At 45.0% G+C, this 14,844-nt stretch overlaps 1 protein-coding gene across 1 annotated transcript in view; it reads right to left on the reverse strand.

The window, feature by feature from the left end:
• The window catches only part of LOC132395748 (26S proteasome non-ATPase regulatory subunit 13-like), a 70,972-nt gene that overhangs the window by 16,531 nt on the left and 39,597 nt on the right, over positions 1–14,844 (reverse strand). Inside the window, exons 8-11 of the mRNA XM_059972724.1 lie at positions 14,555–14,634; positions 11,893–12,018; positions 7,465–7,527; positions 6,124–6,204 (exon numbers count right to left, since the gene is read on the reverse strand). Of these exons, the coding sequence (XP_059828707.1) occupies positions 6,124–6,204; positions 7,465–7,527; positions 11,893–12,018; positions 14,555–14,634 (350 nt within the window). The remainder of the gene's footprint in view (positions 1–6,123; positions 6,205–7,464; positions 7,528–11,892; positions 12,019–14,554; positions 14,635–14,844) is intronic.

The raw sequence follows: 14,844 nt of genomic DNA on the forward strand, positions 1-14,844 counted from the left end.
GCAACATTACCTCTCGGCTCCTAAATTCAATTCCACGATTGATGAAGGCCAATACACCGTATGCCTTCCTAACCAGAGAGTCAACCTGCGCAGCTGCTTTGAGCGTCCTATGGACGGACACCAAGATCCCTCTGATCCTCCACACTGCCAAGAATTCTCTTCCATCTAAATAAAAGTCTGCCCGTTTATTTCCTCAACCAAAGTGCATGGCCATACACTTTACAATATTATATTTCATTTGCAAATTCTTTACCCATTCCCCTAAACTATCTAAGTCTCTCTGATTTGTATCATCGGCAAATTTAGACACAAATCCATTAACCCCATAGTCCAAATCATTGCCATACTTTGTAAAAAGCAGCGGTCTCAACACCAAACCCTATGGAAGACCACTGGTAACCAGCAGCCAGCCAGAATAGGATCCCTTTATTCCCACTCTCTGTTTTCCATCAACCAGCCAATGCTCCACCCATGCCAGTAACTCCCCTGTAATTCCATGGGCTTTAAGCAGGATCATGAGCAATGCTTTGTCAAAGGCCTTCTGAAAATCCAAAATTTCAGCAGTGGTCACGTTCAGCTCGTAGTGGAGAGAGTCAGAGCTACAATATCTGTCCAGCAAGTTACAACCACAAACCAATTGGGGAAAGCTGAGTTTTCTGTCACGGTGGAGTGGGAGGGAGGGGAGAACATCACAAATAATAAAGCATTCACTCAAAAGGCCCAATGCTGTGCTGTATTTTAAAATAGTAACACACACAAAATGCTGGAGCAACTCAGCAGGTCAGGCAGCGGAATAAACAGCTGCCATTTCAGGCGAACACCCTTCATCAGGACTGAAAAGGGGGCAGTATCCAGAATAAGAAGCTGGGGAAGAGGAAGGGGGACAAGCTGGCAGGTGATAGGTGAGACCAGGTGAGGGGGGTGGGAGGTGGGTGTGTGGGGGGGGGGGGGGGGTAGGTGAAGTAAGAAGCTGACGCGTGATTGGTGGAAAAGGGAAAGGCCTTAAGAAGAACGGATCTGATCAGAGAGGACAGTGGACCATGGGAGAAAGGGAAGGGGGAGAGACCAGAGGGAGGTAAGCAAGCAGAAGACAAGAAAGCCCTGTACAGAAAGTACGGGTTGCATTTGAATCCCAGGGGGACCAATATCCCGGCGGGGAGGTTTGTGAAGGCTATTGGGGAGAGTACAAACTAGAACTGCTGGGGCATGGGAATTGAACTGAAGTAATGGAGGAAGAGACTATTGGCTCACAAATAGAGAAAGCTTGGAGCCAGTGCAAGAGGGAGGATAGGCAGGTGATAGAGAAGGGATGCACACAGATCGATGGTTTGAGATGTGTCTATTTTAACGCAAGAAGCATTATGAACAAAGCGGATGAGCTTACAGCGTGGATCAGTACTTGGAGCTATGATGTTGTGGCCGTTACCGAGACTTGGATGGCTCAGGGGCAGGAATGGCTACTTCAAGTGCTGGGTTTTAGATGCTTCAGTAAGGACAGGGAGGAAGGCAAAAGAGCTGTGGGCATGGCACTGTTGATCAGAGATAGTGTCATGGCTGCAGAAAAGGAGGAAATCATGGAAGGATTGTCTATGGAGTCTCTGTGGGTGGAAGTCAGGAACAGGAATGGGTCAATAACTCTACTGGGTGTTTTTCATAGACCACCCAATAGTAACAGAGACATCCAGCAGCAGATAGGGAGACAGTTCTGGAAAGGTGCAATAATAACAGAGCTGTTGTGGTGGGAGATTTTAATTTGATCTGAAGGTCACTGGTTCGAGCCTCAGCTGAGGCAGTGTGTTGTGTCCTTGAGCAAGGCACTTTACAACACATTGTTCTGTGACGACACCGGTGCCAAGCTGCTTGGGTCCCAGTGCCCTTCCCTTGGACAACATCGGTGGCATGGAGAGGGGAAGGCTTGCAGCATGGGCAACTGCCAGTCTCCCATACAACCCTGCCCAGGCCTGCACCCTGGAAACCCTCCAAGGTGCAAATCCATGGTCTCACGAGACTAACGGATGCCTATTCTTTTCAGGAAGGTTTCTTGTAGATAAGACTACAAGAGGAGAGACCATACTTGATATGGTATTGGGAAATGAACCTGGTTAGGTGTCAGATCTCTCAGTGGGAGAGCATTTTGGATAGTGATCACAATCATTGAGTCTTTGAGTCATTGAGTCTGTCCTGTGCACCTCCATCACTGTGTGGTTTGGAGCCGCCACCAAGCAGGATAGAACCAGACTACAGCGCACAGTGAGGACTGCCGAGCGCATTATTGGAGCCTCCCTGCCCTCTATTGTGGACCTGTACTCTTCCAGGTTGAAGAAGAGGGCGGGGAACATCATAAAGGACTCCTTCCATCCTGCGCACGGACTGTTTGAACTGCTTCCGTCTGGTAGGTGCTTCAGATCCCTCCAGACTAAGACTAATAGCCACTGGAGAAGGTTTTTCCCTACTGCGGTCACTTTGCTGAACAGTTAACTGATGGTTAACTGTCGGCTAACTATTACTTGGATTGCACTACCTGTATGTATAATCTATATTTTCATTTATATTTATCATTATTATTGTTATGAGCAGAGAGACAACATCTGCTGGAAGTAAATTCCTTGTATGTGCACAGGTACTTGGCGATTAAAGTCTGATTCTGATCCTAACTCCTTTACCATAGCATTGGAGAGGTATAGGAACAGACAAATTAGTAAAGTGTTTATATGGGAGACAGGGTTTAAGGGTCGACACAACATTGTGGGCTGAAGGGCCTGTACTGTGCTGTACAATTCTATGTTCTATGTTTAATTGGAGTAAGGGGAAATATGAGGCTATCAGGCAGGAACTTGGAAGCATAAATTGGACACAGATGATCTCACGGAAACATAAAGAAATGTGGCAAATGATCAGGGAACATTTGTGTGGGGTTCTGCATAGGTATGTTCCAATGAGGATGGTAGGGTACAGAAACCATGGTGTACAAAGGCTGTTGTAAATCTAGTCAAGAAGAAAATAAGAGCTTACGAAAGGTTCAAAAAACTAGGTAATGATAGAGATCTAGAAGATTATAAGGCTAGCAGGAAAGAGCTTAAGAATGAAATTAGGAGATCCAGAAGGGGCCATGAGAAGGCCTTGGCGGATAGGATTAAGGAAAACCGCAAGGCATTCTACAAGTACGTGAAGAGCAAGAGGATAAAACATGAGAGAATAGAACCAATCAAGTGTGACAGTGGAAGTGTATGGAACCGGAGGCGATAGCAGAGGTACTTAATGAATATTAAGAGGTATTAACTATGGAAAAGGATCTTGGCGATTCCAGGGATGATTTACAGTGGACTGAAAAGCTTGAGCGTGTAGGTATTAAGGAAGAGGATCTGCTGGATCTTTTGGAAAGCATCAGTTGGATAAGTCCCTGGGACCAGACGAGATGTACCCCTGGCTACTGTGAGAGATGAGGGATGAGATTGCTGAGCCTCTGGCGATGATCTTTGCATCTTCAATGGGGACAGGAGAGGTTCTGGAGGATTGGAGGGTTAGGGATGTTGTCCCCTTATTCAAGAAAGGGTGTAGAGGTAGCCCAAGAAATTATAGACCAGTGAGTCTTCCTTCAGTGGTTGGTAAGTTGATGGAGATGATCCTGAGAGGCAGGAATTATGACCATTTGGAGAGGCATAATATGATTAGGAATAGTCAGCATGGCTTTGTTAAAGGCAAGTCTGATTAAATTACGAGCCTGATTAAATTTTTTGAGGATGTGACTAAACACATTGATGAAGGAAGAGCAGTAGATGTAGTGTATAAGGATTTCAGCAAGGCATTTGATAAGGTTACCAATGCAAGATGTATTGAGAAAGTAAGGAGGCATGGGATCCAAGGGAACATCGCATTGTGGATCCAGAACTGGCTTGCCCACAGAAGGCAAAGTGTGGTTGTAGATGGGTCATATTCTGCATGGAGGTTGCTGACCAGTGGTGTGCCTCTAGGATCTGTTCTGGGACCCTTATTCTTCGTGATTTTTATAAATGACTTGGATGAGGATGTGGAGGGATGTGATAGAAAATTTGCTGATGACACAAAGGTTGGGGATGCTGTGGATAGTGTGGAGGGCTGTCAGAGGTTACAGTGGGATATTGATAGGATGCAAAACTGGGCAGAGAAGTGGCAGATGGAGTTCAACCCAGATAAATGTGAGGTAGCTCATTTTGGTAGGTCAAATATGATGGCAGAATATAATGGTAAGATTCTTGGCAGTGTGGAGGATTGGAGGGATCTTGGGGTCCAAGTCCATAGGACACTCAAAGCTGCTGCACAGGTTGACTCTGTGGTTAAGAAGTCATATGATGCATTGGCCTTCATCAATCGCGAGATTGAGTTTAAGAGTCGAGAGGTAATGTTGCAGCTATATGGGACCCTGGTCAGACCCCACTTGGAGTACTGTGCTCAATTCTGGTCGCCTCGCTACAGGAAGGATGTGGAAACCATAGAAAGGATGCGGAGGAGATTTACAAGGATGTTGCCTGGCTTGGGGAGCACACCTTATGAGAATAGGTTGAGTGAACTAGGCTTTTCTCCTTGGAGAGATGGAGGATGAGAGGTGACCTGATAGAGGTGTACAAGATGATGAGAGGCATTGATCATGTGGATAGTCAGAGGTGTTTTCCCAGGGTTGAAATGGCTAGCACGAGAGGGCACAGTTTTAAGGTGCTTGGAAGCAGGTACAGAGGAGATGTCAGGGGTAAGTTGTTTTTTTTTTACCATGAGACTGGTGAGTGCATGGAATGGGCTGCCAGCAATGGTGGTGAAGGTGAATATGATAGGGTCTTTTAAGAGACTCCTTGATAGGTACATGGAGCTCAGAAAAATAGAGGGCTATTAGTAACCCTAGGTAATTTCTAAGGTTAGGACATGTTCGGCACAGCTTAGTGGGCCAAAGGGCCTGTGTTGTGCTGTAGGTTTTCTATGTTTCTAAGTAGAGGTAACACAGGAGCCAGAGTGGGCAATGTAAGAAGATGGCAGGAGAAAAAAATTAGAAGTCAGAGGAACTGATGTTCGTACCATCTGGTCGTCCACATTCTTTACTTGCTGTATCCCCATGGCTGTGTCATCACCCACAGCTCCAATCTGCTAATTAAATTTGCCGACAACACTGCACTGATTGGCCTAATCTCAAACAATAACAAGGTGACCTACAGGGAAGAAGTCATCTCTCTGACACAGCGGTGTCAAGAAAACAACCTCTCCCACAATGTCACAAAAACAAAGGAGCTGGTTGTGGACTACAGGAGGAATGCAGATGGGCTAACCCCTATTGACATCAATGGATCTGGGGTTGAGAGGGTAAACAGCTTTAAGTTCCTCAGCATCCACATCACCGAGGATCTCACGTGGTCTGTACACACCAGCTGTGTGGTGAAGGCGGCACAACAGCGCCTCTTTCACCTCAGACGTTGAGGAAGTTTGGTAATGGGCCCCCAAATCATAAGAACTTTCTAGAGGGGTACAATTGAGAGCATTCTGACTGGCTGCATCACTGCCTGGTATGGGAACTGTACTTCCCTCAATCGCAGGGCTCTGAGAGAGTGGTGCGGACAGCCCAGCACATCTGTAGTTGTGAACTTCCCATGATTCAGGACATTTACAAAGACAGGTGTGTAAAAAGTACCCGTAGGATCATTGGGGACCCAAGTCACCCCAACCACAATTTATTCCAGCTGCTACGGGAAATGGTACCGCAGCATAAAAGCCAGGACGAACAGGGACAGCTTCTTCCACCAGGCCATCAGACTGATTAACTCACCCTGATTTGAGTGTATTCTATGTTACATTGACTATTCTATCATAAATTATTATAAATTACTATGATTGCACATTTAGACAGAGATATAACTAAGATTTTTCCTCCTCAGGTATGTGAAGGGTATAAGAAATAGTCAACTCATTCCCCATCTTCATATTCTGGCTTCTTCCCGCAATCCTTTTTAGTCCTGACAAAGGGTGTTGGCCCGATACACTGACTGTTTTTTCTCTTCCATAGATGCTGCCTTACCTGCTGAGTTCATCCAGCATCTGTAGATTCTCTTGTGTTTACGATTAACTGTACTTTTCGACGATCTGCTGATCCAGTTCACAACTCACCTCATCAATAGGCACCTTAGCCTGATGTGCTATCTCCTGGAATGTCATCTTCCGATGATTGGCTGGTCTTGTAAACACCATCTTAGAAATACAAATGAATTTGAATGAAAATAACAATAAGACTTGGCAACAAAAGAAAGACATAGTTTGGAAAAGTGGGTGAAAATTGGCAGGTGGGGAAATGATCACTTCCATGATGGAGACTGAGGACGGAGATGAGGAGAAACTGTTTTTCCCAGAGAGTGGCGAATCTGTGGAATTCTCTGCCCAAGGAAGCAGTTGAGGCTTCTTCACTAAATATATATAAGATACAGTTAGATAGATCTTTACACAGTAGGGGAATTAAGGGCTATGGGGAAAAGGCAGGTAGATGGAGCTGAGTTTATGGACAGATCAGGCATGATCTTATTGAATGGCAGAGCAGGCTTAATGGGCCAGATGGCCTACTCCTGCTCCTATTTCTTATGCTCTCATGACAGCTGTATAACCAGAGGATGTTCTCCTTAAAATGTATGCAACTGAAAGGAAAAATTGGACATGGGACATGGCATATACTCTCAGTGACCACTTTATGAGGTACACCTGCAAATACCTAATCAGCCAGTCATATGGCAGAAACTCAATGCATAAAAGCCTGCAGACATTGCAAAGAGGTTCAGCTGCTGTTCAGACCAAACATCAGACCGGGGAAGAAATGTGATCTAGGTGACTTTGACCGTGGAATGATTGTTGGTGCCAGACAGAATTGTTCGAGTGTCTCAGGAAATGATCTCCTGGGATTTTTTTTATATATGCACACGATATTTAGAGTTTACAGAGAAAGATGTGAAAAACTAAAAACATCCAGTGAGCAGTAGGTCTGTGAGTGAAAATGCCTTGTTGAGGAGAAAAGTCAGGGGAAAATGGTCAAACTGGTTCAAGCTGACAGGAAGGTGACAGTAACTCAAATAACCATGCATTACAACAGTGATGTCCAGAAGAGCATCTCTGAATGCACAACATGTCAAACCTTAAAGTGGATAGGGGAACCTGAAAGTGGATAAGCAGAAGATCCCAAACATGCGTTCAGGCGCCACTTTATTAGGTACAGGAGGCAGCTGATAAAGGGGCCACTGAGTGTACATGAACTGGAGATTCAGTTTCACAGAGGATACAGAGAAACACAAACAATCAATGAAAAACAATGTGCAAATACAAAAAGAAAAGCAAATAATACTAACAATAAATAAATCATTAATAAATAATACTGTTAACACAATTCCTTAAATGTAATTCCACAGGTAACTTTGGATTATTTATCGCTCTGGGGTCCATGAAGCGTCAGCCTCAATATGTACGTACCTCCATTAGGCAGAGCAGTTGGAGTTTCTCCTTCAGTCGTTGTTCGTTATTGGCCAGGTCTGACTGTCAGAGAGAGAAAGACAACCGGTTAGTGCCTACATCACCCCATTGTTTCAGGTTAAGATGGCCCCAGGCCAGGCTGTGGCTCATACTCTGCAGCACCCAGAAACCCACCTATTTAAGCCTAGACTAATTAGAAGGCAATTAACAATGACCAATTAACCAACTAGTCAGTATGTCTTTGGACTGTAGGAGGAAGCCGGATTAGCTGAAGAAAACACATGCAGTCACAGGGATTGGGAGACTCAACGGGGAGTTGAAGGTAACTGTCTGCGAATCCATGAGCTCACTGGAGACTGGAGGTCTGTGTGTGTGTGTCAGAGTGTGTGAGGGAGGAAATGGACTTGTTTACTGCTGTCGTTTCATTCCTGTGTTGTTGTTGCTTTCGTTATTCTGCCGAGCACTGTGGATATGTGTGGTGACACTTGCAGGCTGCCCCCAACACATCCTTAGGTTGTGCTGGTTGTTAACGCAAATGACACATTTTACTGTGTGTTTCGATGAATGTGAGATGAATAAAATGAAGCTGAATTTGCTTTGATTGTGCAGAGCTCGCTGGGCTGAGCTGGTGTGGCTCGCTGCAGCTTAATAAGTGTTCCCATACTGCTTTTATGTGTTCCTTTACTGATGAGAAACATCCAATACTCTCTTGGTTGTGAGTTTTACCCACATTTCCCTTAGCTCCACCTTAACAACAACTGTTGGCTTCTGTACCAGACTCTCACTGCACCCACCCAAACTGTTACAGCAGGTTACCTCCAACAGGCCAGACACCATTGACAATAAATAACTCTGTGCATGATTCTCAGAATGGTTGGAGGAGCAACATCACATATTCCCTCCAACCTAATGGCATGAATATTGATTTCTCTAACTTAGGTAATTTCTCTCCCTCACTTTTTCCATTCTCTATTCTGGTTCCCATCTCGCACCTTCTCCACACATCCCTCTAGATCCACTCCATTTTTATCATGGTCCCTTATCCTTTCCTATTAAAACCCACCTTCTTCAGCCCTTTACTTTTTCTCTTCTCTCTTTTTCTATTCTCCATTCTGACTCCCCTCTCATCTCCTCACCTGCTCATCACCTCCCTCTGGGGTGCCTCTCCCTCTTCCCTTTCTCCCATGGTCCACTCCACCCTCCTATCAGATTCCTTCACCTCTTCCATCTATCACCTCTCAGCTTCTCACATCATCTCCCCTTCCCTATTCCACTGCCTTCCCCCTCCCCGGTCTGCTAGCTTATACTCCTCCCCCTCCCCCCACCTTATTCTGGCTTCTTCCCCCTTCCTTTCCAGTCCTGATCAAGGGTTTGGGTCCAAAACATCAACTGTTTATTCTCTACCGATGCTGCCTGACCGGTGGGTGTGTGTGTGTGTGTGTGTGGGGGGTGGTGTTTTGCTCTGGAATTCCAGCACGTGCAGAAACCTTTAATTTTATTTACAGATAAAGCACATTAACAGGTCCTTCCAGCCCAATAAAACCATGCTGCCTAATTACACCCAACTAATTAATTAACATAGAAAACCTGCAGCACAATACAGGCACTTCGGCCCACAAAGTTGTGCCCAACATGTCCTTAACTTAGAAATAACTAGGCTTACCCATAGCCCTCTATTTTTCTAAGCTCCATGTACCTATCCAAAATTCTCTTAAGAGACCCTACTGTATCCACCTCCACCACCATTGCCGGCAGCCCTTTCCATGCACTCACCACTCCCTGAGTAAAAAACTTATTCCTGACATCTCCTCTGTACCTACTCCCCAACACCTTACATCTACGTCCTCTTGTAGCAGCCTCTTATGCTAGTGTCTCAGAAAACAACCGTCTGTTTCACACGTTTTAGTATATGGAGAGGAAAATATAAGAGATGTGTTAGTAGGTTATTGGCTGTGAATTACTCCTAGTGTTGGTGGCTAGCAAAAGAATGAGGGAGAAACTAAAGTTTACCAGGAAGTGGGAAAATGGGACAGATGGCATTGAAAGGTCTCCTATATCACAGAAAGGAAGGAATGTCTGCACCTATACTTCATCAGGAGTTTGAGGAGATTTGGTATGTTCTTCCTGAAGTCGTAACCATATCTTCCACGTGCAGTATGCTATGTGCTATGTTGCACCTTGGCCAGGAGGAGCGCCATTTTGTTTGGCTATATTCATATATAGTTGAAAGATAATTAAACCTGAAACTCGAAAGCTCTAGCAAATTTCTACAGATACACCATGGAGAGCATTCTGCATCAAGGTCCGTCCCACCACCCCTCTGACCTTCTACCATCAGGCAGACGGTACCATAGTATATAATAAGGACTGTTAGGCTAGGTAACAACTTCTCCTGGGCCATAAGACTTCTGAACACCCTGATACCACCCAATACACATGATTTATGACAACAACAGTAATGTTAGTTATATATTTAAGGACATGTCATATTGAATTTTATGTCAACTCATACAGCCACAGAATTTATTATATATCAATATTATTGTGTTAATGTTATTTTAGACATTGAATGTGTGTTTTGCACCATGGTCTCACAGGGATATTGTTTCATTTAACTGTATACAAGTCTACAGTTGAATGACAATCAACTTGAACTTCAGCTTGAAAAAAACTGAATAATTTAGGAACCGAATCTCACAATCTCAGCGTCATTGGAGATAAAGCTTGGCTTCTACTAATGAAACTGCCAAAGTCAGGGCACAGATGAATTCCACATATTTGTATTTGGGAGGGGATTACAGATTTCTGGCATTTCTGTGAAGTGTAGGATTGGAAGGAGATTATAAGCAGGATGCTGATATTTGTAAATAATAATGAGAATTTTAAAGGAAGCTCTGACATAGGCAGATGAATATGAAGAGAATGGAGGGATGTGGACTATAAGCATGTTGAAGAGAGTAGATGACATTAGTTTAATCAGTTTGCCACATCATGGGCCAAACAGCATTTTTCTGTGATATTCTATTCTCCGCTCTCAAAAAATGTGGATCAGAAATAACAACTCCTCTTCCCTGACAATCAACACTGGCACACATCAAGGATGCTGTATTTTCTCAACAACTGCATGGCTAGGCACAGCTCACACATCATTTATAAATTTGCCGAACACACAACTATTGTTGGCAGAATATCAGGTGGTGAGGAGGCGGCTTACAGGAGTGAGACAGACCAGCTGGTTGAGTGGTGTTGCAGGAACAACTTTACATAACGTCAGTAAGGAATTGATTGTGGACTTCAGGAAGGGGAAGTCAAGGGACCACACCAGTCTTCATCAAGGCACCAGCAGTAGAAAGGGTGAACAGCTTCCATGTTCCTGGGTGTCAACAACTCTGAATATCTTTCCTGGGCTCAACATATCTCAATTACAAAAAAAAAGGGACAACAATGGCTATATTTCATTAGCAGTTTGAGAAGATTTGGTGCGTCACCAAAGACACTTGCAAATTTCTACAGGTGTATCATGAAGAGCATCCTAACTGGTTGCATCACCATCTACTATGGAGTGGCCACTGCACAGGATCTGAAAAAGCTTCAGAAAGCAGTAAACGCAGCCAAGATCCATCAAAGGCACTCAGCTTCCCAGCATGAAAGCACCTTCACAAGATGATGATTCAGAAAGGTGGCATCCATCACTAAGGACCCTCATCACCCAGGCCATACTTTCTTCTCATTGGCACCATCAAGGAGGTGGTACAGGAGACTGAAGACAGCTTCTCTGCCCATTTTGTGAGGACTAAATCACCAATACTGGTCTTAAATAGGACCACCTCCAATTACACTTAAATTAGAATCTGAATTAAATCCACAAATTACCAGTTCAGCATATATCTGCCTACTCAACTTACAAAAAAAAAAGCATAGCAGTTAATTGTAGAATAAGTTATATAGAAATTATGGAAAGGATATGGAAGCTTTAAAGAGGGTGCACAGGAGATTTACCAGCATGTATCCAGGATTAGAGAGCATGTCTTCTGACAAAAGATTGAGCAAGCTAGAGGCACAGATGGACCAGGGCAGAAATGACTAATGCCAGGGGGCATAATTTTAAGATGATTGGAGGAGAGTACTGGGGGGGGGGGGGGGGGTTTGTTGGATGCAGATTATATTGCATAGAGATTGGTGAGTGCATGGAACACACTGGCAGGTGCAATGGCAGTGTCAGAGGCACTGAAACTCTTAGACTGGCACACGGATGTTAGAAAAACGGAGGGCTATGTTGATCTTAGAGTAGCTTGAAAGTCAGCACAACATTGTAGGCCAAAGGACCTGCACTGTGCTGTAATGCTCCATTTTCAAACCCATTGTAGCTACAAACCTTGAACCATAGTCCCTGACAGGTTTTAAACAATGACAAAGGGTTCAGCTTACCTGAGATCCCCAGGATGTCTTCAGGCAGAAGAAAGTCTCCACGTCCCCGCTGTTGAAAGCGTACAGAGTGTCAATCAACCACTGGTTCTCCGTATCGCGCAGCGATTCCAGGATCGGGTGCATTAACTGCAGAGAAAGAAGTGTCATCATCAGCATCACACAGGGTAAGAGACCACAGAGAAACACAGTACGTCCACTGGTCCCTCTACGATCACCACCTCCACAGATCCCTCCCCGCGTCCACGGGTCCCTCTACAATCACTGCATCTACAGATGCCTGCACAATCACCACGTCCACTGATCCCTCACAGACAGATCACGTCCAGAGATCCTTCAGACATAACACGTATACAGATCCCTCACAGACACATCACGTCTGCAGATCCACCAGACAAATCATGTCCACAGATCCCTCAGACAGATCATGTCCACAGATCCCTCAGACAGATCATGTCCACAGATCCCTCAGACAGATCACGTCTACAGATCCACCAAATCATGTCTACAAATCCCTCATAGAAACACCATGTCTACAAATCCCTCATAGAAACACCATGTCCACAGATCCCTCATAGAAACACCACGTCCACAGATCCCTCATAGAAACACCACGTCCACAGATCCCTCATAGAAACACCACATCCACAGATCCCTCATAGAAACACCACGTCCACAGATCCCTCAGACAGATCACGTCCACAGATCCCTCAGACAGATCACGTCCACAGATCCCTCAGACAGATCACATCCACAGATCCCTCAGACAGATCACATCCACAGATCCCTCATAGAAACACCATGTCCACAGATCCCTCAGACAGATCACGTCCACAGATCCCTCAGACAGATCATGTCCACAGATCCCTCATAGAAACACCATGTCCACAGATCCCTCAGACAGATCACGTCCACAGATCCGTCATAGAAACACCACGTCCACAGATCCCTCAGACAGATCACGTCCACAGATCCCTCAGACAGATCACGTCCACAGATCCCTCAGACAGATCACGTCCACAGATCCCTCAGACAGATCACGTCCACAGATCCCTCAGACAGATCACGTCCACAGATCCCTCAGACAGATCACGTCCACAGATCCCTCAGACAGATCACATCCACAGATCCCTCATAGAAACACCATGTCCACAGATCACTCAGACAGATCACGTCCACAGATCCCTCAGATCACGTCCACAGATCCCTCATAGAAACACCATGTCCACAGATCACTCAGACATACCACGTCCACAGATCCCTCAGATAGATCACGTCCACAGATCCCTCAGACAGATCACGTCCACAGATCCCTCATAGAAACACCATGTCCACAGATCACTCAGACATACCACGTCCACAGATCCCTCAGACAGATCACGTCCACAGATCCCTCACAGAAACACCATGTCCACAAATTGCTCTGTAATGGCTCTACATAGGGTAGTCTAATTTGTCCAACACATCACTGGCATAAGCCTACCCACCATCAAGGACATATTCATGGACAGGTGCCAGAAAAGGGCTAGTATGATCAGGAAGGATCCCACAAATGCTGCTCATGGACTGTTTGTCCCACTCCGATCAGGGAGGAAGCTCTGTAACAGCCACACCAGGAACACCAGACTCAAAAACAGTTACTTTCACCAAACAGTAAAGCTGAACAACACCTCCACCCACTAACCTAACCCTCCATGCCTCCAACCACCACTACTTCATCATTTCCTTATATGCCCAGCGTCACTTCATGGACGTACAATCAATCTGTGTACACAAGCTACCTATATATTTATGTTTACTGGTTGCATTTTTTTATTATTATTTTGTTTTTTGTGCTGCATCAGATCTGCAATAACTATTATTTCATCTCCCTTCACATGTACACAGAAAGTAACATTAAACTATGTGGAATCTGTTTACCAAAATGCTGCCTGGAATAGAGGCATGATTTGCAATGAGAGATTCGACAAACAGGTTGTTTTCTCTGGAGCAGCAGAGGCTGGAGGGTGGGGGGGGAGATGGGGGAGATGTGATAGGGGCTTATCAGACAATGGGAGGCATAGATAGAGTAGACAGACAGTATTTTTTGTTTGTTGAGATACAGCGTGGAGTAGGCCCTTCTGACTCTTCAAGCGGCACCACCCAACTTAACCCTAATCACAGGAAAATTTACAACGACCAATTAACCTACCAACCAGCATGTCTTTGGACTGTGAGTGGAAACCCACATGGTCATGGGGGAGAAAGTACAAACTTCATACAAAGAGTAGCAGGAATTGAACCTGACTGCTGGTACTGTAAAGCCTTGTACTAACCACACTTTCCCGTACCAGCGTCGAAATGCCGAATACCACAGGACATCCATTTAAGGCAGTATGAGGGACAAGTTTATTTTTAAAAACACAAGAGATCAGTGGGTGCCTGGAATGCACGGCCTGGGTTGATGGTAGAGGCAAAAACATTAAATATTTTTAAGAGATGTTTAGATAGGCAGACGAATGTGAGGAAAATAGAAGGATATGGACATCTTGTAGGATGAAGGACTATTCAATTGATTTGACACAAGATTGTGGTTTGAAGGGCTTGTCCCTGTGCTGCACAACCATTCGGAAGTGGAGTTGGAAAGTATTCCGTGATCAGTACCAGTGAGTTAATTTGTACTTACCAGTTCACCAAAGTTGTAGATGCCTTCCCCCAGTAGGGCAGCCAGGCCAAGGGTGAATGCTCTCTGCTGTTGTGAGCCCACTAACGAGAAGGAACAGTTCAGAGAAAGATCAGCCTACTTCATAACTAGCCCAGGTTCAGGATGAGTGCAAAGCAATCACACTTGCAATACTTTATTCGGTGAAACAGCATGGTTACAGGCCCTTCCAGACCAATGAGCCTATGCCACCCAATTTCACCCATGTAACTAATTAACTTCCTGACCCATACATCTTTGGAACATGGGAGAAA

This window comes from Hypanus sabinus, chromosome 6 (assembly GCF_030144855.1).
Source record: "Hypanus sabinus isolate sHypSab1 chromosome 6, sHypSab1.hap1, whole genome shotgun sequence".
Lineage (NCBI taxonomy): Eukaryota > Metazoa > Chordata > Chondrichthyes > Myliobatiformes > Dasyatidae > Hypanus > Hypanus sabinus.